The 26042-nt window shown below is 39.0% G+C and overlaps 1 protein-coding gene across 3 annotated transcripts in view; it reads left to right on the top strand.

The window, feature by feature from the left end:
* Positions 1 to 26042, top strand: part of ADAMTSL1 (ADAMTS like 1) — a 422892-nt gene that overhangs the window by 377025 nt on the left and 19825 nt on the right. For all 3 annotated transcript variants that reach the window (XM_032095762.1, XM_032095761.1, XM_032095763.1), the window contains 5 exons: positions 961 to 2101; positions 7759 to 7886; positions 11318 to 11446; positions 16268 to 16447; positions 18297 to 18431. In XM_032095762.1, the coding sequence (XP_031951653.1) occupies positions 961 to 2101; positions 7759 to 7886; positions 11318 to 11446; positions 16268 to 16447; positions 18297 to 18431 (1713 nt within the window). The remainder of the gene's footprint in view (positions 1 to 960; positions 2102 to 7758; positions 7887 to 11317; positions 11447 to 16267; positions 16448 to 18296; positions 18432 to 26042) is intronic.

The raw sequence follows: 26042 nt of genomic DNA, 5'->3' as shown, positions 1-26042 counted from the left end.
AGAGGCTCAGAGATACAGCACAGCAGCCTGAGGGCAGGTGCAAATAAACTCTCTGCTAGAACAGCTGCAAGGAAAATGGTTGGTAAGGGATTTTGCTGATGATCATTTAGAAACTTGTTATTTCATTATGTCACTCCAAATCCTCTATGACCTGGGATTTCTAATGAACCATGCAACACACGTTAGATGTATTTTACACTGGTAGCTCATGCATTTGTTGTTGCCCATCACAAGCCCCCCTGTATATTCTTCCCTAGTTTGCAGTAAGTCAGCTGGACATGTAAAAGTCAGCCTGGCTTCGGCTTGACTCCGAAACTGCTGAATGTTGAGTATGTAGGGAGAAAAGAACATCTGACATTTAGAACTAAAGCTTGGACCAAATGCTGCATGGTATTTACTAATAGTATGCCTGTGCAGCTTAATTTAGTGCTTCATAATAAAGATCTCTGACACAGAGCTCTGGAAACCAGAAGGACACACTGAACTAGTGCAGTTTAATAGTATTTACCATGTTTTTAAGCCTAGCCCAGAGATTTTTGTTCTGTTCAACATTACTCCTTCAGGTAGCAAGACTTTCATTCTTCCTTGCTGTTGTGACCTGCAAGATCGTGTTGTCTTTGAAGGTTTGGATGGTAAACACTTCTCTACTCAGTGCAATTCTTAAGTAACAGTCTTTGTTTAAGTACTTTAACAACAAGAACTATGTTTCCACTCAAGTTTTCTCTCTCCTGTAAAGCTTTTGTCCCTGGCTATTTGGTTTCCGCATATACTGTGGGCTACTTTCGCACTCCTGAAGTGTGTCTTGTTATTCCTCTTATTTTGATTGTTCGAATTTAATGTCCAGCAACTGGTGGCCGGTTTCTCCCATTACTGTCTAATGGGTCAAATGCTGCCCACAACAATGTAAAATACTTGTTTTGTTTAATGGTATCACTTACTAATAATATAATGGTATTTCAGGGCACAACAGACCAGCTCATAAGCAAAGCCCCCATATTATGGCTGTAAAGCAAGTTTACATCCAGACAAGGAAACAGAAGAAACTGCACTTCATTGTGGGTGGATATGCTTACCTGCTGCCCAAAACTTCTGTTATCCTCCGATGTCCTACCAGGAGGTTCAGGAAATCAATGATCACTTGGGAGAAGGATGACAAGAGGCTTGTCAGTTCAGCTCACATCACCATTGCGCCCTATGGGTACATGAAAATCCATCATTTGAAGCCTTCAGACACTGGGACATACACCTGCACAGCAGCGCCAGCCCGGGAGCATTTCATAATTAAACTGATTGGAAGCAACAAGAAGATCATTGCTGGGCAGCCAGCTAGTATTAGGGAGGACGAGGGCATGAGGAAGGCTGGCTTAAATGATGCCTTGCGAACAGAGGATAAACATCTCAATGGGATTTTCTTCAATGGTAGCAAGGCTGAAAAGCGGGGACACCTTGCTAACCCCAGCAGATGGTATGACAATATTGTCTCGAGGCTGCTACAGCTCAGGAGCTGGCCAGAGGAAAATTTGGAGTCCTGGGAAGCCCAGGAGTCTATGGAGAGAAACGCGTCCTCAGAGGAGGACCAGAGCCGGGAGCATAGCCTGCCATTTACTATGGTCACAGAGCAGAAACACTTGGATGATATCATAAGGAATTTGTCACAACAGCCTGAGGAGCTTAGAGATATCTACACTGAGCAGCTTGTTGTGCAGCTGGCTCACGAGGTTTTCAAGAGCCACTTGGAGCACCAGGAATTTGTCCTCAAAGCATCAAGGCAAAAAGTTGACTCAGCCTTAGTGGAGTATCCTTTCCACAGACGTGTTTCTGGATTTACTAGCTCCCTGAGGATGTCATCTGCTGAAACATTTATTCCCACCTCTGTAGATCTGGGAAATGGCTTGCACAGGCCTCCTCAAAAGCCTGCCATCCTCCGAAAGATTTCAGCAGCACAACAACTTTCTGCTTCAGAGGTCGTCACCCACCTGGGACAGACAGTAGTCCTAGCAAGTGGCACACTGAGTGTGCTGCTTCACTGTGAAGCAGTGGGAAACCCAAAGCCCACCATCAGTTGGGCTAAGAATGGAGAGGAAGTGAAATACAATGATAGGTAAAGACTGTTATTTAACTTTTAAGAAAATAATTGATATTTTGACTCTTCACTTTCCATGTTTTACTGCCTGTCAGTCCCATGGACCAAACCATATTTTGCTGTAGTCTGACTTCATAACAGAAAGAAGGGCAAGTGCATGTGAAGTGGTAAATGAGGTAAACAGAGCACTGTAACTCTTCAGCAAGGTCTGGATGGTGGGTCAGGCTGGTGTGGCAGACAGGAACCTTACTTCTGTTTGAGTAAGTAAAAAAGAAGGGATTGTAAAGTACTAAAGGACATAAATGCCTGATACAGCCAACAGAGCACTCCGCATCCGGAGACTGGGAGCCTTAGTTTATTTTCCCATCTGAAGGCAGAGATTTTTGCTATGAAGATTGGTATTGAGAAATGAAAACTGGTCGTTGGTTGTTGCTATTATCTTCTGTTGGTGCTACGAATTGCATTTTTCCCAGTGCTCCAGGAGGGCCTGACAGACATGGCTGTGGTAAGAGAAGATGGAGGAAGTGAGGCTTCAGCCTTCCACATATGTATCCATGCATTAAACTGCCCCAGGATAAACCTCAAGGGGCATTACAATCACCATTTACTGCATGTGTTCTGATGAAGGCTGTGAACTGTGGAACCACACTTCATGGCTGTTTGCAGCTTTGCTGTCATCTCAACACAGACTGATCATTTATCATTAGTCTTCTCATGTGAATTGGTGAATCCTCATCTCTTTAAACTCTGGAGTGCTGGTCCCACATGTAACCTGAGAAGTTCACATAACAAAATGCTTTTATCAGTATACCACAAAAATTATGCTGGTTTTTCTTCAGGTAGCCTTTACTTCCTATCACTCCACATTATTCATTTGTGTGGAAGAGCACAGAGAAAGAGGTTCTTTTCAGTACTAGTTGTATGCTTAATTGTGTTGGTAACATACATTTTTCTCATGTCTGTGCTTGGGATTTTATATTTAGGCTCTATTCTGTGAGAAACCAATATATAAGAACAGGAAAAGAGTGTAGTAGGCAGTAATAATGACCAACATAGTACAACAAAGTTGTCCAGGGATCTGCTAGGAGCTCCTTCTGCACAAGATACTGACCTCAGCTAAGACATCTACATTTAGTCATAAGGTCAGCCTAGGATATGAGAAAAGATAGGACCAAAACAAAAATTAATTTCCAGTGTGGTGGCCTTGGATCGTCCAGTAAAGTCTTGAGTTAGGTAAAATTGCCCCTTCTGTACAGTTATGAAATTAGCGTATTGGCTTCTTCTTTACTTTGACTGCTGAATCAATGAAAAAATAACTGCTTTGTGTAATGATCCGAGTTTCCTGGTTCTTGCCTCTCTGCCTGAAGGTGAATAAGTATATTAAATTCAACACACAGAAAAATGGTAACTTCTGAAGGGGTAGAGGTCACTAAGAACAAGAATGTATCTCTGGTGGAAATCACATGCAGTCATAATTATGACTCGGACATACAGAATCCCTTCATTTGGACATATTCTTGTGAAAATTTCTGTATGCCACCCCCAGAAAAGTTTCATATCTATAGATTTTCATCCAGTGGCTATATCCCATTAGAATTGGTCCATTAAGGTGGGTTTTTTTTTTCTCTACTTGAAATGACTGTAACTTCTGTGGTGTCCATGAAAAGGAAGGGACATTACATAAAGTTCACGTATGAGGAATGCTAGTCACTACAGTCATGAGAAAATGGCAAGTTTATTTTACATCCTATAAGCTGTCATGGTATCGCAGCAAGCAGATTAATTTAGCTGAAATAAAAGAGTCATATGATTCCTGAAATTTTAGTTCAGATTTTTTTAGTGTATAATTTTACAGTTCCTTTTCAACCTTTATTTTTCCCATTCAGTTTGGCTGAAATAGCCTTAAATGGTGCATTTTGTTTCTGAATTGTCAGTCAGTTGTGTGTGTGCTCAAAATTTCTATCAGAAAGACTCAGGAAAGTATCATTTGTTTTCCAGTTAGTAGCATAAGTCATTGACAACTCTTCTTTAAATGTTGAGGCAGTTTCCACTTTATGAACTTCCTTCTGTACTCATCATTTATAGTTCCTCCAGGTTGGTGTGTGGGGAAGGAAACGACCATGCTTTGAGCTTGAGATGTAACTCGACACCTATATCTTTGGAGTTAATGTCAGAGTAGAAATCATGGTGTGTAAAAAAATTGGTTTGTGGATTTTCTTGCTGGGTTTTCTAAGAGCAGTATTCTGGTTTTGGCTCAGAATGCTCTTGCTGCCTGTCAGCTGTGTCAATGAAAGCTGCAGTTTAAGCAGTCTTAGAGTGTCCTGCTGTAAACTGCAAGGCCATCTACATGTGGTGGTGTCTGGTATGCTTGAGCTGTCCTTCAGCTCTGCAGTTTGTTTTCTTCATGCTTTGCCAGCCATTGAATGGAGAAGAGGGTTTTCCAGCCCACCTCTGTCTTAATGGGAATAAGAAAATAAATACAGGTGGGCTTGCCTATACTAGTATTGAAGAGAAACACTTCTGCTGAGAAAGGCCAGAGAGTAGTGCTGAAGTTCCTCAGGTCACACCCTACTGAATATACTGAGATTTCAGAAGTTCTTAGTTGGTATTGTGATTTTTAGAGTGTAGGCTGCTGGTTTTAGGTTGGGTGACAGCTACCTGGTTTGTGTATACAAGCCACTCAGATAGAGGCATTCATTTTCAGGCATTGTGGCCATGGATTTTGTCTGAGCCAGTGATGTCCAGTAGTGATGGTTGATGTATGGCTTTATTCCCATTGCTGCATTCCATGAGCTGTTTCCTCCACCCAAAAGTATGACTCCTATTGCATAGCTATCCTTGCAAAAATTAACTTCTTTAGCTTTAGTCTAGGTACGGTCACAAAGAGATAGAACAAGGGCCCCAAAAAAGTGCTGGTTTTCAGTTACTCAGTAGAATGAAAACATACGGCACAAAAAGAAGCAGCAGTTGAAAATATCTGTGGCTCCAGTAAAAGATCCCCGACTTGTGTCTGCATATTCAGCCTGAGTGCATATTTAACAGAAGAGTCCATACTCTCTCCTACGGTTAAAGTGTCAAGTTTACACCAGCATGAGTTCTGAGTGCCATTGCAGAGCCTTCTAGTATCCACACCAAAGTCTGCTGAGTGCTGTATATATTGGAAAATGTTTTATTTTAGAGAAAATTGAGATTAAGTTCCCGAAGAATCAGTTTTAAAAGTGAAAAATCTTTGAGGAATTTATACATTGTTTAGTAAGCCATGCAAGGATGCTGCAATTTCTATCACTGAGGATCCACTTGTACTTGATAATTCAACTTCTCTGAAACAGAAATAAATTTTATAAATGGACATGAAGCAGCATGTGAACAGTGTTTGCGAAGTGCTGTCTGATTTAGTCATTGATATATGTCCTGCAAAGTACGTTTTTGTCTTGGAGGCAATGCAGTGTGGAACAACTGAGATGAAACTGATTAAATATTAAGCTGCATTATTTTCAGACGTGCTGGTGACATAAAGAATTGCTACAGCTGGTGTTTTTTTCCACCCCTGACAAGCAACTCAATACCTAACAAAGATAGCAATCTATGAGCAAATAGGGAATTCAGCCAAAATAATTCTGTACAAAGAGGACTAAAAGGATCTGCTTTCAAGAAAAGCAGCTATGCCAAATTGTGATGCACAAATAACAGAATTATTGAAAAGAAAAGGACATTATGTTTGTTTCTGGAGAAGGGTATTAAAACTTGGGTTGAAAAGATAGGAAGATGGAGCTGTGTTGGAGTTTATTTTTTTTGAAGGCAAGTATCTACCTGGACTGTTTCTATTTCTAAAAATACCTGTGCTGGATCTTGAGGTGACTTAAGCTGACAGAGAGGGATTTATGTTAGGAGAGGTGATTAACAACAAAGTATGCATCCTTGTGTTTTATAAGGTGTAATATTAGGCAAGCTCTTTCCTCAGCCTGAAGGTGTCAGAAACATTTATTAAAATTATTTCAGGGGTCTTGTAAGCATTAGTTTGATGTAGACTGGAAGATCTGCCTACATACTATATTGCACACATGCAGACAGAACACACAGAACTTTTAAATGTTACAGGCTGTTATAATGTGGGGCAGCTTCTGAAGATTTAATGAATTCCATGTAACGATTGAAGCAATCAGTGTTAAACTAAAAATTTACGTGTGAGATACTGATGCATGCTAACACTAGTTCTGCAAGTAAAAAGATCTGTCAGTTGCTGTCAGTGTTAGCAGTGGCTATCTAGTCAGCCCTGCTTATGACTAAGACGTAAGAAAAACATCATTGACAGCAGAAGTGGGAAAGGAATTATTTCAGCCATTTGTGGTTTTTTTGCTGTGCAAACATAGATGCAATTTTGAAAGTATTAATGTTTGTTTTGCAAATGTGCATTTTTCTAAGCCTTTACAAAACTTGTTTAACAACAGGCAGCTCTTTTATTGATAATGACTATTTTTATTATTACTCACAAAAGGGTAAAAAAATAATGTTAACTCTGGAGCTTTTTCCTATAATAGATTTTGCTGGGTGGCCCTAATCCGGTTTGTTTTAGAGATCTACCACCCACAGTGTTGTGAAAAATCAAGTATGTGCAGCTTTTTGGTCCATGAGACAACAGCTTTTATTGTGGGGATGGGAGCGTTAAGAAACTCGTCGATTCCAGGATCTGTGAGCAGACTTTTATTGCATGTGTTTTACAGGCATATCCCTCCCCCAGTTTCACCCTTGCCACTGTCAATCACAGCCTCAACTAAGAGTTTACAAGCAACAGCTGCTGAAAGTTGCTGATGAGAACAGTAAAATTAGATTTTATCAATAGTTCCAGCTAAAAAGAAAATTAAGAGAAAGGAAAAGTAATCATGAAATACACTGTGATGAAAATAAGGGTACATAAGCAATGACAGGAGCCCATGGACTGAATTCTTGCTGAAACAGGTATATGCTAGGACCTGATGAGTCCTGGCAAAGCCAGACAGTGGAAAGAGGCAGTTCATAAGAGCACTAAGACCATATTAATTCCATTTAATCATAGGCATTAGACTGAGCTTGTGATAGGCTCCTCTTACTGGCAGAGGAAAGAAGCAGTTGGTTCAGCCCAAGGAGGAGCTGAGAATTACTCTCTATCTTCACTGACTGTTAGGGGAGAACCAAGACTGCCGAGTTTGTACAAGCTGCCCATCAGTTAAGAATCTGAACCTATTTCAGGCTTTAACACTGAGCCTGTGGTTCATTTCTCTTCTTTCTGCACAGCTTCAGCATGTTTCATGATTTTTCCCTTGCAATAATTCTTTACTATTGCTAGTCCTGTGTTGCGGAACTGGAAGACAGCAATGCTAGGGAGCTCACTCAACATTATACAGAAGTGGCACAGCAGAGGAGGAGGTTTCACTTGGTAGATGTTCTAATTACTTGGCAATCTTTCTTTAATACACATGCCAGCAGTAGAGGAACTGGGAATGAGACTAAAATTTAATACAAATAATCAAAATTTACAGTCCCAATGTAAGAATTTAAACTTCTTCATAGATTTTTAAATATTGCCTAAAGGCCTGACCTATAAAAAAAATATACCTAAGCCTGAAAATTCCCAGTAAATATGTTCATGTTCACATGGACTAAGAAACTATTACGTCTTTCTTTCTGCTTTGTGCCAGGTTGCTCCTTCAGCCTGATGACTCCTTGCAGATTTTAGCACCCGTGGAAGCTGATGTGGGTTTCTATGCTTGCAATGCATCCAATGCCCTGGGATCAGACTCTGTCTCCATTGCTGTCACCCTTGCAGGTAATAGTTCAACCTCTGCGATTGCAGGATGGTCCATGTTACTGGTGTGAATCTGGGCAGAAGTTGTTTGTGAGGGAACAGATGGCTGCTAAACTGTGTTACATGGGTCGACAGAGGTACACTGGGGAAAATGCAGGGTGTGAGCTCTGCACAAACCTGAGGCATAGTCCAGCTTTCATAGATAGTTTGTGAGGTTTATGTATCTCTGCAAGACATCAATGCTTTTTCTCACTTGCATCTGACATTCTCTTAAAGCGGTGCTTATCCTGGTTATTTGCAGCCTATAGAGCCAGTGCAGTCCACGCCTCCCAGCTTCTGTGCTTCATTTTAAACCTAACGCTGATCACTTCAAGTCTAACAGATGGATTGCAGGATTTACTCAGGTGTAGGTTAGGCAAGCCAGAAAACTTCCAGAGCTGAACAGCTATCCATTACAGATCAAACACTGTTTCATATTCGATCTCAAGTATGGCTGATACAGTTTCAATTGAAGCAAATAGAGGGTCTCAAAAATTATATTCCATGTTTCTGTTCCTCTAGTAACAGGCTCTAAAGCAGACTAAATATCCTGTGCTGGTTTAGAATTCAGTTCTAAAGAAAACTCATCCAGATAAAAACCAGTGGCAAAGGGAGTTAGAAGGATGAGTCCAGCTTCTTCCAGGTTCACTAGCAGACATGGTCAGCAAGCTCACAGCCACATCAGGACTAGCAGAAGGGTGGAGCTGCAAACATGAATGAAGATCTGTTGAGAAAGATACAGGAACAGAACAGACAATGACAGCTAATGACTGTTGCAGGGCAGAGAGGTCTTACAGAAGGAGGATCCTATTTACCGCCAAGGCAAAAGGAAACATGCTAGGAATGCTGGAAAACTTACCGTTTTTTGCAGATATACCCATTTCACTGCTTCAGCATGTGGAAACTCTTGGAGGCTTCCAGTGCATAGGCAGTAACCACCAGCTGCCAGTGTATCCATGTATGACTAGAGGAAGGAATAGCTGTTAATAAGTTTTAATTTTTAAAAATAAGTTTTTTACACCAAAAACAGAAAATGTAAGAAGGCAACAGTGGATAACAGTGAAGCTCAGAAGATCAGTAAATCAACTAGAAAGGGACTTTGTCTTGTCCTTTAGCAGAACGGGTCAATCTTCCAGAGCAAAAAAGAAAGAGCTACAAATTACCTGTAGGCAAAACGGAAGAGACTGATCCTTTTTACACTAGTTCTATCAGAAGAGCGTTTGCTGGATTCCAGGCAGCTGCTGTTAGGATAGTGTCATATTTTAGAAGGAGCAACTCACACTAAAAATGTTGCACCAGCATGAGGCTGAACATGAGGTTAAAAAATCATCAGTCAAAATTGCTATTCAGTCCACATTCTTCCAGTGAGTGTAAAAGCCATAGATTTTGTACAGTGTGGTTTGTGGAAACAATTTTGTGTGACACTGTAAAAAATAAACTGAGCATTAGGTATACATGGGGCACAGGAAGGCTATTAGCTTTTTAATTATAATTAATTATCAAAACTATAATTTAAACTTTCAGGTGAATTAACATTGATGCTTCCCAGACTCAAGCAGAACTCCTCTTAAGAACTGGTACACTTTTGCATCTCATATCCAAGGCAAAGAGCTGAACAGCCTATAAAATGAGGCCATAAATATCAAAGTGAAGTACTGAGCAGTTTTTGCAACAAAGTAGCAATCTTTTTCACATAATGGAAGTATTCTCCAAAGAACCTGGAAAGCTGAGATCATCTTTAGAGGAATCAAGAGTGGGGCAAAAGCTTATTTCATTGAAGAATTTTCTGATTCATTCAACACGTGCATGGAAAAAAAAGACAGTGGAATATGCTCCTTTTTGTTTCCTCAATGGTTTCCTACTCATTTATGGGTTGAACAGCTAAAAGATTTTTAATCTTGTGGTGGGATTTTGGGAACCAATCAGGAAAAAGAAGGGTGATGGATAGCTGAAGAATTTTTCTTTCATTTCTTTAGACTTTGCCAAAAAGTATCAAAACTTCTGGAGGTATTTCAACAATAAAATGTAGTACTTTACTTAGCTATTCCTGGGCATTAAAATCACCAAAATAAAAAAAGGTAAAGTACAAAATAACCCCAAACTGATATGACAGGAATTCGAGATGAATGGTATCTTTTAAAAGCCCTGTAAATACAGTTATATGGAGAAATTTATATTTAAGGCTGAATTAAATTTTCAGAACTCTCCATGAGCTCAATGAACAAATTCTTTTTCTCACTTCCATTTTTTCTTCACTGGTCAGCTCCAAATTAACATACAAATAAAGCTAGTGATAGACATTAGCCTAAAACTGCAGCTTTTAGAGGCGAATGATGATATCTGAACTGGTTTTGTATCTGACCATATATTTAAAATGGAAAAAAAACGGTATTTATAGATTTTTGGAAAATTATGTGTTTGAAAATGCAACACTGAGTCAGAAACTCCTAAGTCCCATGCCATTTAAAGCAATTTTGTTATGTTCCGCTACTCCTGAAACACCCTGACTGCAGAGCATTTTCTTTGAGAGGGGAGGACCTTAATTCAGCTCTTGTCAGCTCTGCTGCATTAGTCCTCTCTCTCAAAGATAAGCTGGGGTACCTCTGACCTGTTTTTTAAGCATCCCTTTACAGTAGCCCTACAAAAGGTCTTGCAGAAGGCTTCTTGAGCCATTGATGGTGGAAAACTTCATAAGTAATCCCACAAAGACACACACAACAGCAGGGAAACACCTTGGCTCACTTGCTGTCACCAATGTTGAAAGAACACATTATTGTGGGCAAAGCAGTAGCTCGATTAGAGATATACCCCTTCCCATCAGGTAATCTGTTTTGTTTTAGCTAAAACCTGTAGTAACAGTGTTTTGCATTAATACAGTTTATGTCACTCATCTTCTTGTGCTAGCCATTATGAGAAAACTTTCTGGTTATTGTCTGATCTTCCCCATCCCAGTGTTACCCCAGTAGGTTAAGGAAACCATGATTCATGTGTAGAAACAGCTTGCATGTTGCTCTAATCTTCCTGCCCCGTTAATGTGCCTGTAGCCATCACTCAGGCTCCTGTGTTTGGTCTTCACCAAAGAGTGGTAGTGCAGTTGCAGTGCCAGGCAAGCATCTTGCTGCAGCTCCAGTTGTGCTGGTGGTTATTGATTCAGCTGGTTCTCCGTTATGTCCATATGGCTTTAATGCTATTCTGCCTCTGCTTCAAGTGTGCTTTTTCTTTTTTCAAGGCAGCTTTACCCATGGAATTTGTTGACACTGAAATATTATAAAAAGTGGGTGGCCTCACACTTCAGCATTTTCCCTTATCCACCTGTCTGTTGTGTGTACTTTCACAAGGTGTGTTCTAGCCCATCTGTCCCACAAGAGTCCCATGTGCTTGGTATGATAAATGGTGGTGCTTCTTTTGTGCAGGAAAGCCACTGATAAAGGCATCAAGAGCTACCGTGATCAACACTGAATCACCTGCTGTCACTGTTGACATTGGAACTGTGGTGAAAACAATCCAGAAAGCAAATGTTACCATTAACTGCCAGGTTGCAGGTAAAAAATAATTCTCTCCCATGCACATGTCTTTGGCCATACATTTCTGTGGGATTCTTTGCTAAATTGGTATCTCCAGTTGCAGCCGAGTGAAATTGCAAGGTTTTCCTAGGTCTCAGGCAAACTTCATTGCTTCCATTAATTCTTGTCATAGAACTTGTCCTCTTTTTATCCATATCAAACAAGGCAAGTGTAGTGGCTTAGGACATTTGGGCTCAAAAAAAAATTGAGTCAATACGACAGGCATTGTTGTTAGAGATACACCATGTGGTATGGATGTGACAAAACTGATGCACATGGCTACCTGTTGGGGATGTTTGGTGAGAATATACAAATATAGGCTGATTAATTTCATCATTGATGGAGTTTTTAAAGATCACTCCAGTTTTTAAAGATCACTGCCAAACTTACTTTACATTAAAGGCATGCTAGCACATATTATTTTCTGGTTTTTCCTTTTCTTTTTCATCTTGGGAATGCAGGAGTTCAGAGGAATTCTACTGAAACAGGATTCTCCCTTAAACTGTTTTCCAGTCAGAGACTGAATGTTCCTCAGTCTTACAGTGACAATTTGCCTCTTTCGAATGGTAACCAAAATAGGTTGACCTTACCTGTGTGTGGCAGTCCTACAGCTGTTGGTGGAAATGATGTTGATATGGAGGAGGAGGAGTGTGGGAAGGGAGAGAGCTGGAAAATCTCTAAAGACCTGGGGCCAGACCATGGATTCATTACACTTTTATACATAGTATGAGGAAGCATAGGAGGGAGGGGAGCAACTTAAAAAACATGAAGTGAGCCATGCTGAGTGTTACATCAATATCTGCCCTGGAGTGTGAAGTCCCTTAGACCCTTGCTTTAGTTTCTTATCCCTAGCAGCTACTTCAGATAATTCTAAATAAGCATCTTCACTGCAAATATACAAATGTCCTGTTTTTTTACACTTTGTGCTCACTTTAAGCACTTAGTGGTTTTTTCTTTCTTCAAGTGCTGCCAACCAAACCCTTAGGCAAATTCTAACCTGAAGAGTATTTGTCTAAAGTTTCATTGTTTGTTCATCTGTCCTTTAGCAAAACATACACAATAGCTGTGCATATTATGTTTGCAAGAGCAAAACACTAGCCTGTGATCACAATTTATTAATTACTCTCAGTGGGCTGAATGAAGGAAAAGTAAGGTATCGTTTTTCCTAGGTTCATGAAGGAGAAAGTTCATTTATTCCCTTGGCCTCTCAACATAGGCATTAGACACTCTCTTGCAATCAGACTGATGTCCAGTGACCTTCAAGGAAGAAGATGAAAGTGGTACTATTGTTTTTTCCCTGGGCCTCTCCATGCTCACCTGCACAGACTTTGTGTGAAGGAGACTAAATATCACATGAACACAAAGTATTTTGGATTTCTCTCTCTTAGCTGCCCAGACTCAGAACCCACAGATTCAGACAGTTAGTGCTGATCTAAGAAGTGTAGACATTTCCTTTCAGTATGAAGGCACCATGTAAACAACAGGATGTGACTAAACAAAGTTGCCACAGTACTTATAACATCAGAAATCTACAGCAGGGAAGCACAAAATGGTCAGAGGCACAGATTCAAAGTCTTTTTCTGAGAGGAAAATAATCTCTAGCAATTTTGTGAAGCTCTCACACTATGACAACATCCAAAATAGAAAATTTTAGCAGTGTCTTCTCTTCTAGGGGAAGGCTTTTTGCTATCTAGCAGCATTATTGTATATTGGAATCTTCTGTGGTACAGAAGAAATTTTCGTAAATTCTAATTTTCTGCATGGGTGAAAAAAAAAATCTTCTGCTACTGCCTCCACAGAAAATGTTATCTATGTTGACACCAGAGATCAATGCTCTTGAAATTATGATAAAATCAAAAACCACAAGCTGTGATGTTACAAAGGAAATAAGAGAGTGAGTAATGAGGGCAGATATGTTTTATGGGCACTAGAATCCTAAATTCATAAAAATAGTGTTAATAATTCAACAGCAATTACAAAAAAGCTACCTTGAGAAATGATCCAAGAACAGCAATTTCTATCAGCTGTCTCACCTATACATGGAAAATAAACCATCTCATAAAACCTGTAACAGAATGTGCGAATAAATGCAATTTTCCTCCTAATGTAAGCACAAATTTTTTGTTTTAGCATCAGCTTTGTGATTATTGAATCTTTCATATATTTGATCATCCTTAGAACAATCAATTCTAAGAATAACATGCAGTATTTCTTGAGTCAGCAAATGTGTTTTATCCTAATGACTTCTTTAGTGTAGATGAACTTTACATCTGTATAGGTTGCCAAAGCTCCCCAGGAAACACTAATAATGAAATGGCTACTAAATCATAGTAAGTTAATGCAATAACATCTGGTAATAAAAAAGAGATTAGAATGTAAGAATAAAGTTAACATAATTAGAAAGCAAGCTGGCATATCCAGAAATTACGTGGAGACTTGTATGGATGAAAACAATTCCTCTCACGGTCTTGTAAATCTGTAAGTTTTTTCCTTCTAGTACTTTCCCTCTAGTCATGTCAGGATGTCCCAAGCCAGTGCAACTAATGGGACTTGTTCTAGGTCAGAGTTCAGTGACAGTAAATCCCGTTATTACAAGCTGCGTTTCAATCACTGTACTGTACAGTCTGTAGTATAGAAGCATGCGTGTATTGGATCTGGATGCCTCAGCTCATGTAAGGACACATCTTTACTGAGAGTCAGCAAGACAGCAGAATAGATACTCATAAGAGAAATATTAAGGATCAGTTATTATATTTTCTAAAGCTGCATTTTCTGACAAGGGACAGAAGTACACACTTGCTGCTGACAGGTGTTGATAAACCTGGAGAAGGTTTCTTAAAAATAAGAGATAATGGAAGAGTACACTACCAAAGCCTAGGGAGTAATTTTATCTTGCTCTTTAACTTCTTAAGAGAGGCATAAGCACTGTCAAAATCTGTGTTCTGAGTTGAAATCTATAGATATTAACTGAAAGACAAGGGAAAACAATCATTCTGAATGCAATTAGTTTAATTGGCACCTGATGTGAATTATGTCAAGATAAATATCTATTTCAGTTTTACCACAAAGACAGTGTTGTGGTTTTGATCAAGATTTTAAAAATCAACATTATTTCTCTTGACATAACTTCACTGCTTTGTCTGTAGAGGTGAAGGAATGTTTTTTAACTATTGTTAGGTAATTGTGGTCAATTCCAGACTTCTCCAAAACTAATCCTAGGGGAATGCCCAACCAAAAGTCACTCAGGAGTCTTGCAGATGTCTCTGACTTCCAGCTGGAGGATTTTCTCTGAGCTTCAGAAAGCCAGCAGCATTTCTGGTGTGAGTAACTTGACTACTGTGGGCAATTTCACTTAAAAATAGGATGTGAGAGCAATTTGGATTGCATCAGTATCACTAGGGAGCTTTCTGTTGATTTCAGCACTTAAATTGTGCAGATATTCTTTTGAATACCAGAAGCTTCAAGCAAGCTGGCCCAAATTGTTACTGAAAATACAGTTTGACATGAAAGAAGAAACCAATTTTAAAAAGCTAGTTCATAGGGCATTCTGCAAAATGTCATGTGCAATTAGTGACTGTTAAGTCAGAACAGGTTTGGAAGGGTGGCTTAAAATATATTACCTTCCTGTCCTTTATCTCCTTGTATCTTTGTTGTTCCAGTTTGCAGTTCTTTCAATTCTCCTAAACATTCCTTTCCTCTGTATTTCACCTACATGCTGAAGGTTTTATTTTCTAGTTCATGTCTTGCTTTATGGTCCATGTTTATTCATCAGCTGTACCAGATGGTGAAATTCAATTCACTATTCCAAGAATATTGTGGCATTGGAAACCAGTCACCACTGTTAGAACCTTGTATTGCTATGACTCCTTTCTCCCAGAGCTCCTGATTTAGCAAAGTTATCTCAACAGTCTTACACAATTCTTCTTGCTAGCATCCCAGGTAGCCTTTTTGTGCTGTATACATGCACACTGATGGAGGGGAAAGCTGAAGAACAATAGACTTGGATAATTATTCATTAGCTCAAGTCTTGCCTGCCCAGCAAAGTGAGTTCTGTTTCCAGCTGGCACCTCTCAGACTTTAAGTCTCTGTGATACCTCTGCAAGGGAAACACTCAGCCCTCTGTCCTCTGCCATCCACCATTACCCAACAAAACCGACTGAAATGCTCTTGCTACCCCTTGCGGCAGTGATGCGACATGATGCGTTTGCTCGTCCCTGTGCTGTCTGCCTCCTGTTCCCATCTGGCGGCTGTGCGTGTTACTGAAGGTGGGAGCTCAAAAGAGAATGAAACTGCTGCTCATTGACACACACTGCCTATCTTTCCCGAAGCAAACTGTAAGAACAGCTGTACCTGCAAACCTCCTCTTAGCGTGGAAACACTGAAGACAGAGGAAGGACAAACTTGTAGAATACAATTCAGAAAAACGTTTTTGTAGCATTGCTGGACATTTTGTAGGCAGAATGCATCTTTCTTAGACTCAATAGCAATACCTCAACATTAAGGGGATCTCACTTTTAACCCCTTTTTCTTCTGCCGGTAGTGAAGTGCAGACGAACCTACCTTTCTAGGCTAGGGCCTGCAAGAAGCATATTGTGTCTGGCTCTGCGTTTATTTTGTTGTTTTATTTGAGTCACTGCTCTAAAAGACGGTGGCCATATGAAATCTTGCTTGTCCCTTCCCCTTTTTCTTTAGCTTTTACTCAGTACTTCTCATCTCTTCTTCTTCTCCAACTATTTGCCTTACAAGTATTTTTTGCCTTGTAATTCTTACTTGTGTTACACTTTATCAATGTTTTTCCAGGTGTTCCTGAAGCAGAAGTTACTTGGTTTAAGAACAAGGTCAAGCTGTCCTCTACTCACCATCTGCATGATGGGTTGCTATTTATATCAAATGTTTCTCTATCAGATCAGGGGTTGTACTCCTGCAAGGCAGCCAATCTTCACGGGGAAGTAACTGAAAGCTCCCAGCTGTTGGTTCTTGGTAAGTCAAGGGCATTTTAGTATTTTTCACTTGCAACAATAGTAATGTGGCTACTGGCACATCCAGATGGCAGAACTAATCAGAGGTTGCGGGAAGAGGAAATGGCATGCAGGCAGCCCCATTCTAAGAAAAGCATCAGTCTCCATTTGTACTCTGGGCAGCATCAGCTGAAGCAAGGTGGTGGTAAAAGTGGATAAGGAGAAAATGTCTAAGCACAGGGATTGCATCTCCCAGTCCCAAGATACTCAGTTTAACTCTTTCAGACTTGCTAGCTAAGAAAAGCATTTATTAACCATACCTGAAAGTGACTATCTTGAAACAAGAGTGATGCCACCTTTTCCCTGTGAAGTGTTCTTTCTCTGCTGAGCAATCTTTCCATTCAAGGCTGTGTGATACTGACCCACTTCACAAAAGGTACATTAATCCAGTACACTTCTAAAAAGTACATCCCAAGTTCAGTGAATGGTGAATTTTACTTTCCCCTGTGTTTTTAAACACCAGACAGAAAGTCCATCTGGGTGATTTGAAAGAGAGTGGCAGCTGGGAAATATGAGTGGAAGTGGTACCTGGTGGGAACTGGAAGTCTGGGAAAGGCATTTCCTTTTCTAGTAACTCATCTTCTGTAGTTTCTGTGTGCTGGCAGGTGAATGATCCATCCTGCCTTTTTAAGTACTTTAGTGCATTTGATGGTGAAGTCTCAAATTTTGAAACATATTCCCCACAACTGGGGCAACACCATTAGAGCATCCACTACAGCTCTCATCTTTCATGACTAGAGTGAGCTTCCAGAGGAAGTGTAACAGTGAGATTTCTCAGGTTCACAAACAATACTAAAATGAAGGTTCACATATTTCTCCTGCTAATCCAGACTGGCTCTAGAATCTCAGTCTGAAAAAACAATCTGGAAAAAAAATCAGCTGAGTTTCAGCCTATAAATAAAGACTCCCACATGATCTGTAAATCCTTTTCTGATCGTTATAAATGGCTTAACTTTTAAAGATGGTAAGTTACTGTGAGTCATGCAAGCTGCTTATGTTTCTAAGCAAACGACATTTTTAGCTCCTTGATGGAACAGAACAGTTCAGGCATCCTTGACCTGTACTCCTGGTGCTGATTGCTATCAGCAGTAGAAAGTTTGCATAATGTGTGCCATGATCTAATTGAAAGGGGTTGAAGCCACTATTCATTTAAATCAAATATCACATCATTTTCGTGACAAACAGAATTGGGAATGCTAGGCATTACCACAATTTTTAAAATAGCATTATGATCAGTAAACAACTAAATCCTGCAGTGCTCAGCATAGACTGATCTTCTTGAGCTCTGAACTCTTAGTCCTTTGCAGTTCTTCCTAAGTGTACCACAGGATCTGGCAGGATGATAACCATATTTAATCAGGGTTTGATCCAGATTTTAGCAGACACTAAAAGTTTTTCACTAATTGCCATGAACATCTATTTGTTTTCTATGCTGTATACATTTGCTTTTTCTTCCAAGCCGCTGTATCTCCTGGTACCATATAACTCTGTCGCATGTGAAGAGAATCCACCAGAATGCTGTGGTAGCCTTCGGAGATCATCTCTTTTAGTTTGTGGTCATATTGATCCAGATGTTATTTTAATATTTTCTCCAGCACCTTACATAATATGAGGCAAAGCACTTTCAGTAGTTACCCAAAGTTGCTTAATCTGCCCCTCCGAAATGGTAATGTTGCAGGCACAGCGAAAATTGCAGCAATATCTGATGGGGGAAGATGGGAGGGCGGTGAGGGGGGTGGTAGGGGCTTATGTCCCAAGATGGTTTCTGCTACAGTGTTGCTCATCGCTTCATTTTCCCAATCTGTTACCAGAGCCTCCACGACCTCTTCCTCACCTAGAAGACTTGACAGCAGTGCTCACCAGTGCTGGGCCCAGCACTCATTCAGTGCTGACCTCTCCTTCCGGAACAAAACTGACCATCAGTCCAGGAAGCTCTGCTCTTATAGGTAAGTCAAGTGCTTTAAGGCTTTTTAGATTTTTAAAGTCTTTAAAGTTTGTTATGCATCTGGTTAACCATTACATTAAGGATTTGCCTATCTAGACATGGGCAGTGAGACAAAAAACATCAAACCAACAGTTCATTGTCAGTCATAATCACTGCCAAATACTTTTTAGATCTCAGAAATTCATTTTAAAATAAAAGGTCCTTTAATTAGTCCAAAGCTGCATGCAGAATAAGGGCTCCATGATGCCCTTTATATATATATGTAGCATCCTGTAAGAATCAGTCCCTGCTCTGGGGGACTGGCAATCTTATTCAACTCAAAGACATGGCAGACCAGTGTGCCACTTGATTTAAAAGAACCATTGATGTTTCTGTTTCAGTTTTTCTTCTACATTTGGGTAGTTGCCTTACTATATGTGTGCTACTCATATTGTATATCCTTCTTCAGAGCCTTTTCCAGAGTCTTGCTTATCCCTCTCTCCATGTTTTGATCTTGCAAGCTCTCTGTTTTAATCTGCTCATTTTATTCCTCTTTCTTATTTCACACAAACAATGTTTGCATGAAGCCATATAAGGAAATCATCCCCAATGAATGCTTTTCTTCTTTTCATCCGTTTCTGCCTTCCATACACATTTACCCTCTTTACACAGCAAGTTCTTTTATATCCTGTAAACTTCTTTCGGATCTGTGGGTGTGATTTGTTTGCAAGGATATTCTAGTTATTTTCTAAATTTCAGGGTATGTTTATTTTATTATTTTATTTCACACACTACTTTGAAACTCTATTAATTGTCAGGCTCAGATAGGCAAACAGCTTGTCTAATGAACATGTTGCTGCATACCATGAAAATTTGTCAAGCCCTACAATTTCAGACCTATCTTTTCTCCTTTTAGAGGTAGGGATCTGAAACTTTTAGCAGGGGTTCTGCAGATATGATGTCCTGAGTGTTAATATGTCTCTGCACCTTCCAAAAGCATTCTTTCCTCACATTTAGTAGTAATTTTAAGATTTTGTTTTCACAGTAGAGGTATTCTATTTATGTTTTTAGTTTTGTATGGTTTACTTTTCCCAAGTGCTGACATCTGCATACATTTGCAATGGCTTTTAGCCTGCAGTTCTGGATTACATTTCTGTTTGCACAAAAACTGCACTGAAATAGTCCTCAGTGGGGGAAATATCATAGGTATTTAGTAGCATTAAATAAATCATTCTGGGTATGGTTTTATTATGCTCACAGATGTAAGACTGGGTCATACTCCTGTTTCATCCATTTCCTCTCAGATTTCCAAAAAGAGGTCTTCAGGAGTTCCAGGCAGTTTTAAATGTTTAAAAGCAGTAATTGAATGTCAAAGCGTGCTCTCCATTGCCTGTGTACAACTACCTCCAGATCAATTTCATTTGGCCATGCTGCCCTGTACCCTGCTGTGTCACTTCATGGGCAAGAAAATCCCATGAATAGTAATTGCAAAATAGCAAACCAGTTTCATTCTTGAGGCAGTTCCCTCAGCTTCACTGAAGTTTTACTGGTTTGAATTTGATCCTTGTTATCATTCAAACCTAGGAAAACTTTCTGAGATATTTTTTCTAACAAAAAATCAGCAGGGAATGGGATATCCAGTCAGTTAGAAAGCTGTCCATTGGTTCTTTCCACCCAATCAACCTTAATCCTACTAAGTCTTTCAGCATTTGTTATGTTGAGGTGTTGGCTCTACATTCTCTGGATGTCCATATAAGAACTTTAGATATATAAATTGCTATGTATAAGATCCCTTGTTTGTGCTACTGTTAAGCACCATTATCTCTTAGGACTAAAAAGGCATTGAATTAGACATTGAATTCAAATACATTGAATGTATTTGGAAATCTAGGCATATGAGGATTTGTTGAGTAGAGAAGGAAAACAGGATATATGCAAAGGAACAGAGTGAAATGTGAAGAAAAGGAGTGATAAGTAAGCTCTGGGTAAACATTCTGTTTTACGAAAGTTAAAGATAACAATGGTGAAAAATTACATTAGAAACCTGGATAAAGTCATGCAGGGGTTTGCCAGAGTTTCGTTTCATGCCTTGAGGGTTAAAAAAAATGCAAACAGAAAATATTAACACAGCAATGGAAGAATAAAGCTGCAAATGAGAACTTGTTTGGAAAGTAGCAGCTGTATCAAATATAAAACAATTGACAGGCTGAGCTGCAAGGAGAGAAATAGAACTTCCAGATTATCATACATGCTATACACTGTCTTTCACAAAGTGGAATTGTGCAATGCTTCCACCATCATTTCAACCATTTGAAATTATTAACTTGCTCTCTGGAGTCATCTGCTATGGGTCTCTTCTATTTAAATTTCAGGGGGGTTGCACAAGATAAAGTTTAGTGTCAAAACACAGATACCTGGTTTGGAGGTTTTCCTTCTCATTGCAAGGGTCATTGAGTAGTCATTTATGTGCCTTCACAATAGAAGTAGAGGAAACCCTGTTAAAAGACCCATGCCCTGCCCAATGGACTCAGCAACATTTTTATCTTATATACTTCTTTTTCTGCCAAAGGTTTGAGATTCCGGGTAGCTTTCTAGGCCCAACTCATCATCCAGTTGGAGAGCATGATGTAGATGGTGACTTACGCAGATTGATGCTTTACTCTGCTCCTTCACAAATGTTGAAAATATGTGCAGAGTAGTGAAGTCTTCCCCAGTCCTCACATTCATTGTCAGGTTGTAGACACTTGTGTGTTATCTGCAGATCACACTCCTGAAGGACTAGACTATCCCTGAAGCAGAGCTAGAACACCCATGAGTTTGAAAATATTTCTGGGTTTTACAGCAGTGCAAACCGACAATCAGTGACTAGCCACAGACTGTCATGCACATTCTGATGTTCTTGGTTCATGGCAGACACACAAGACTTTACATTACACGTAAGATAAACACAGTTGATCTCTGAAGTGACACAAATTTTTATTTCTTTGGAAAGTTTTCACATTAGATCTTAATCTTACTAAGGTTTCTGTCTTTGGGACTTTTTAAGTTTTCAATACAGTTTTTCCGAATGTTGGTGATGAAAATATTACAAGGAACACCACTTTTTTCATCAGAGAGGAAGTCTTCTATTTGTCACCTGATAAGAATTTTTGGGTTTTAAAAATATTCATGACCATTTGAGTTCTGTCAATTCTGATTACTTCATGGTGTTATCTTTTGGAATTAAAGAAACATCTTAAGCTCATGTATTTTCAGTAGCTTATCTATGCTGTAAGTATCACTGAATTTTTTACACAACTCCTTAGACACATTCCCATGAGTCTTCAGCTTTGTAAATGTTAATGTTGGCAGAAACCAGTGTTGTAGGATCCAGTGTTCCTGACTTCTGACATTCCTGCAGAAAAGGCTTTGGGCTTATCAAGAATACTTGTTTTCATTTAGGTTCAAGCTTGTTATTTCCTATATTTGAATATAATTCAGTAGGAAACTCTAAGGAGCTTAGAAATCCTTATGGAGATCCACTACAACTTCTCAAATATATTGTGATATTATTGGAGACCAGTTATCAGCAGACTTGGCAAAAGACACAAAATTTGATTTTAAAATATCTTCTCATTTTAGCACTGAAGAATACTGAAGGTATTACAATTGTGTTGCACAGTGAAAGATGAAGCTTTAATAACTTTGACATCTATACCTTAGTTTTATTTAAGTGAGGATTTTTGCAGGAACATTGGAAGAAATTTCAGAAATTAATACTTCTAGGAATATGGATACGTAGCACTCCCTATACATCGGAGTGAAGTAAAGAAGGCAGAAGGAAAATGTTATTTTAAGGAATCTGATAATATGAATAAATGGGGGAAAGCCTAGGCAATTATTTGAAGTCTGGTTCCCATCCATCCTTACTTGTAAGGGATACTGAAAATTACTGTGAAGTTAGCTGATAAAGTGTATTTTTCTATGACCAGAAAAGTACAGTCAATTGTAACAAAAAAAAAAAAAAAGAAATACTGATGCACCATATTTATTGTTTTCTCCTTGATTACTTCCATATCAAATTTACTCACTTCACAAATCAGAACATTATTTTACTGTTAGCACTGTGAACATAGTCCTAAAAAGAAGGTTTCTTTCTGGTTTTATACATTATCCCCAAAGACCACAGAGCTAGAGCAGCTTTGCTGCCAATTTCACTAGTGCTTCAGAAGATGACCAGCTGCACAGCAAAGTCCTGATCTGCAAACATCAGTATTTGAAATGCAACTGTTTTTAAGACAAAGTGATAACAAAAACTTTTCACTTGAAAGATACAAAGGATTTCCCCTTACCAAATTTACTGTGTTTCACTTTTCTTTTACTGGCAGTAGCATATCCCACTCATTTCTTAGTAAAATCACTTAGGTTCCCAGAAGATCACCCAGAAAGCAGAATTGAAAGATAGTCACCTTGCTTGCAGTGGCCAGCCTTTTGAATTTGAATAAATTACTTATTTTAAAGGTCCAACTGCAGTGGAGCCAAAGCCCAAAGTTCAGGGAGGGGTCAGGGTTTTTTTATTATTTCAGAGGGGTTCACTTCAAGTCTGTGTCTAGTATTTGCTCGTAGGTTTAAGAGTTATCTAGATGGGACAGCAGACAGAAAAATTAACCTAGAGGTTTTTACATGTTCTTGGGTGCATTATAGTGAGTCAAATGTACTTTAGGAGAAGAACCTGATCTCATAGATAGACTAATGTCAGGATCAAACTCTTTCAAGCAGAGCCAGAGAAGTTAATGCTGCAATTGCTTGCTAAGTATGGTGCCATAACATCTCGCTCTCATAGGACTGATACTTGTTCAAAATCAGTGTGAAAAGTAATAAATTATCCCAATGAACACAACTGATCTCACCAGTACAAATTTCTTTCAATGTTTGGCTATATACTCGAGAGCAAGAATATATCTTCTTGAAATGTTATGTTTTCTTGTACTCCTTTTTGCCCTTCCCATCACCACCATGAGCCTGTTTTAAATTTTCCTAGATTTGGGAGTTAATGCTGCATTAAAATTTGAAGTAGAAATGCAAAATAATTTGCAATCTGCACAGAGTCTGCAAAAAGAAAAGTCATGAGTAATTACAGCTAAACTGATGCCTGTGCTTCCCTTAAAGAAAAAGCTGCAGAAGCTGTGCAGTAGGATTCAAATAAAATCATGACCATCTGAGAAATTATTTTGCACACTGTCATTTTTTTCTTCCTCATTCTCTGTAATAAATTGGCCATCATGTTTGAAAAGTAGTTCTAATGCTAAAGAATATTTTTTAGCAACTTTATTTGATATTAACATTATGTCTAGTGTGATGATGATAAAGTACCAGGTACATTCATGGGATAATCTGTTCTTTTAACTGTGTTATCCGTTCCTTTCAATTTTTGTCTCAGTGAAAAGTCTGCCTTGCCACAATATTTGTGAGAATTCCCAGGTAGATACATGACCTTTCTGTAAAGGCTAGAATTAAAATTAATATCAAGATTATGCCATTATCGTTGCAATTAATTGCCTAATCAGACACTATCACATTGATTAGATTCTGGATATTGTATAAAGTTCATAGAGTGTTGCAGCATCTTCCTTCTACATCAGAGTACAGCAGACTATGTCAGACTACACTGTAGCATTCCAGTGAAATGTGTGGCTTTTCTTTTGCACATATACATTGTGTACATTTGGGGTTAAAAATTACGTGGTGATACCTCTGCTTGGTTGAATATTTTGACTACACTAAAACAGTGTTTGCTTTTAAGGCAACCAGACACTAGTCCAGCCACTGCCAAGCTCTGAACACAGAGACAAGAGAGTGATGTCCTCTAGGCAATCTGCTGCTTTGAGTATTTTTCCTGCCTGCTGTTTCATGCCATGAATGATCTAATCTGACAACCACTGATCTACAGTAGTGGTCCAAAATACTTCCAATATAAAATAATGTCACTGGCCTCTGGGGCAACATCTGCTGAATTATGAGGTTTTTGTAAGGGCTGCAGCCCTTGAACTTTTATCTCTAAGCTTTACCAGAATCACTGACCTAGATTTTGTTCTAAGGTAGATATATGTGATGCAGAGTTCCACTGAGGCAAATCTTGATGGCTAAATTGGTGTATCAGACTTGCTGCGGGTATCCTGATATGGAGACCTCTCATTCTTTCAGCTCCTTCACATAAAAGGTCTTTTAGACTCTTGCAAAACTTAGGATTTATTCTAGAGTAAGTGTTAAGGGAGTATGAAACACTATGGGATTTCTGACATGTTGACTAAAGGACTTACTGAAGCGACCTCTCCCTCCATGACAGTCCTCAAATCTCTCCCAAACAACTACAGCACTTTGTTAATAGGACAGAAGTTACAGCCTCTCTGGGCAAGCATCACTGCTATTCCCACACCTGTCTGCCCTCCACCTCCTCTGCTCTGCGTTTATTATTTTCCTGGTGACACAGGAAGTTACCTGAGATGCTGTTTCAGAATGTAGTAAGTTTATATTGGATTATGAAATGCAGAAAACCTTCTACAGCAGCCCTGACATTTGCAGCTTGGTAATTTTGTTATGCGCCAGCTCTTGCTCTGTCTCTTGTTGAAACTTTTGTGCTGTCTTGTTGTTCAGTGCTTGTTCCATGAGTCTCATCTCAGTGCTGGTTTTCTCCTTTAAGTGTACAGTTAACCTGGAGCTGTAGCAGTGGTGGGGTAGAAGGTCACAGTTTAACTCCTTTTCTGTTTTTGTCATGCACTGAATAAACCTATCAGAGTTCGCTTAGGTGGTTATTTGAGTGTGCTGTATCCATTACTATAGGCTTTGATTTGCCATTGCTGTTTGTTTTCAGGCCAGTCCTTATTACTACATGATTCTCAGTGTGTAGGATTTCTGCTGTCTAAGTTAAGTTTTAGAAAACAGTATTAACTACCAGAGCTCAAAAATTCTCTTGCTTTTTAATGTGCCCACCATGTGTCTGTGTATTTGGGAACACTTTTTACAGCCACTGTGGGGCTGGGAATGAGCCTGACTCAATTTTTGTGGAATACCATGTATACTTGCAGTGCTATGTAAGTGATATCTAATAACAACAACATGTGTGGCATTGGGTAACCAGTTTAGCTGTTTTGAGAACTGTTAAAAACCATGTCATATGTTTAATATAGTGAGTTTCAACTGCACCTTTGCAGCCATAAATAGTTGTTTAAAATGTCGTCTTTTTTTCTTAAGTGCTACTGTTATCAACTTAATTGGCTTATTTCAAGAATTCCTAAATACATAGTTTTCCTTGTCTAGCATAAATTCATGTTATTTAAAAAATTATAAGTAAAGGTTGTATTTATACAAACATTAATTCTTTCTTCTGGTTTTTTTCAGATTCCATTGCTTTTTATTAATTTTATTTCATTCAGTGTGTGAAATCAATGAGAAACAATTTGTATAATAGCAAATAGTTAAGTGTCTGTTTATATTTGGTGTTGGTAGTGTATTGAAAGGTCTTTCCCCATAAGACAAACTACAAAGAGATATCTCTTAATTTTACCTCTTCAGCAAAACAGGTGCTACATACATGTGACTTTCAGACATGATCTTACTTGCCTTCATTTGTTTTGATTGCATTTTAAAGGTTGAA

Source organism: Corvus moneduloides, chromosome Z, assembly GCF_009650955.1.
Source record: "Corvus moneduloides isolate bCorMon1 chromosome Z, bCorMon1.pri, whole genome shotgun sequence".
NCBI classification, from domain to species: domain Eukaryota; kingdom Metazoa; phylum Chordata; class Aves; order Passeriformes; family Corvidae; genus Corvus; species Corvus moneduloides.
The sequence above is the reverse complement of the archived record's forward strand: the minus strand, read 5'-3'. Positions and strand labels throughout refer to the sequence as shown.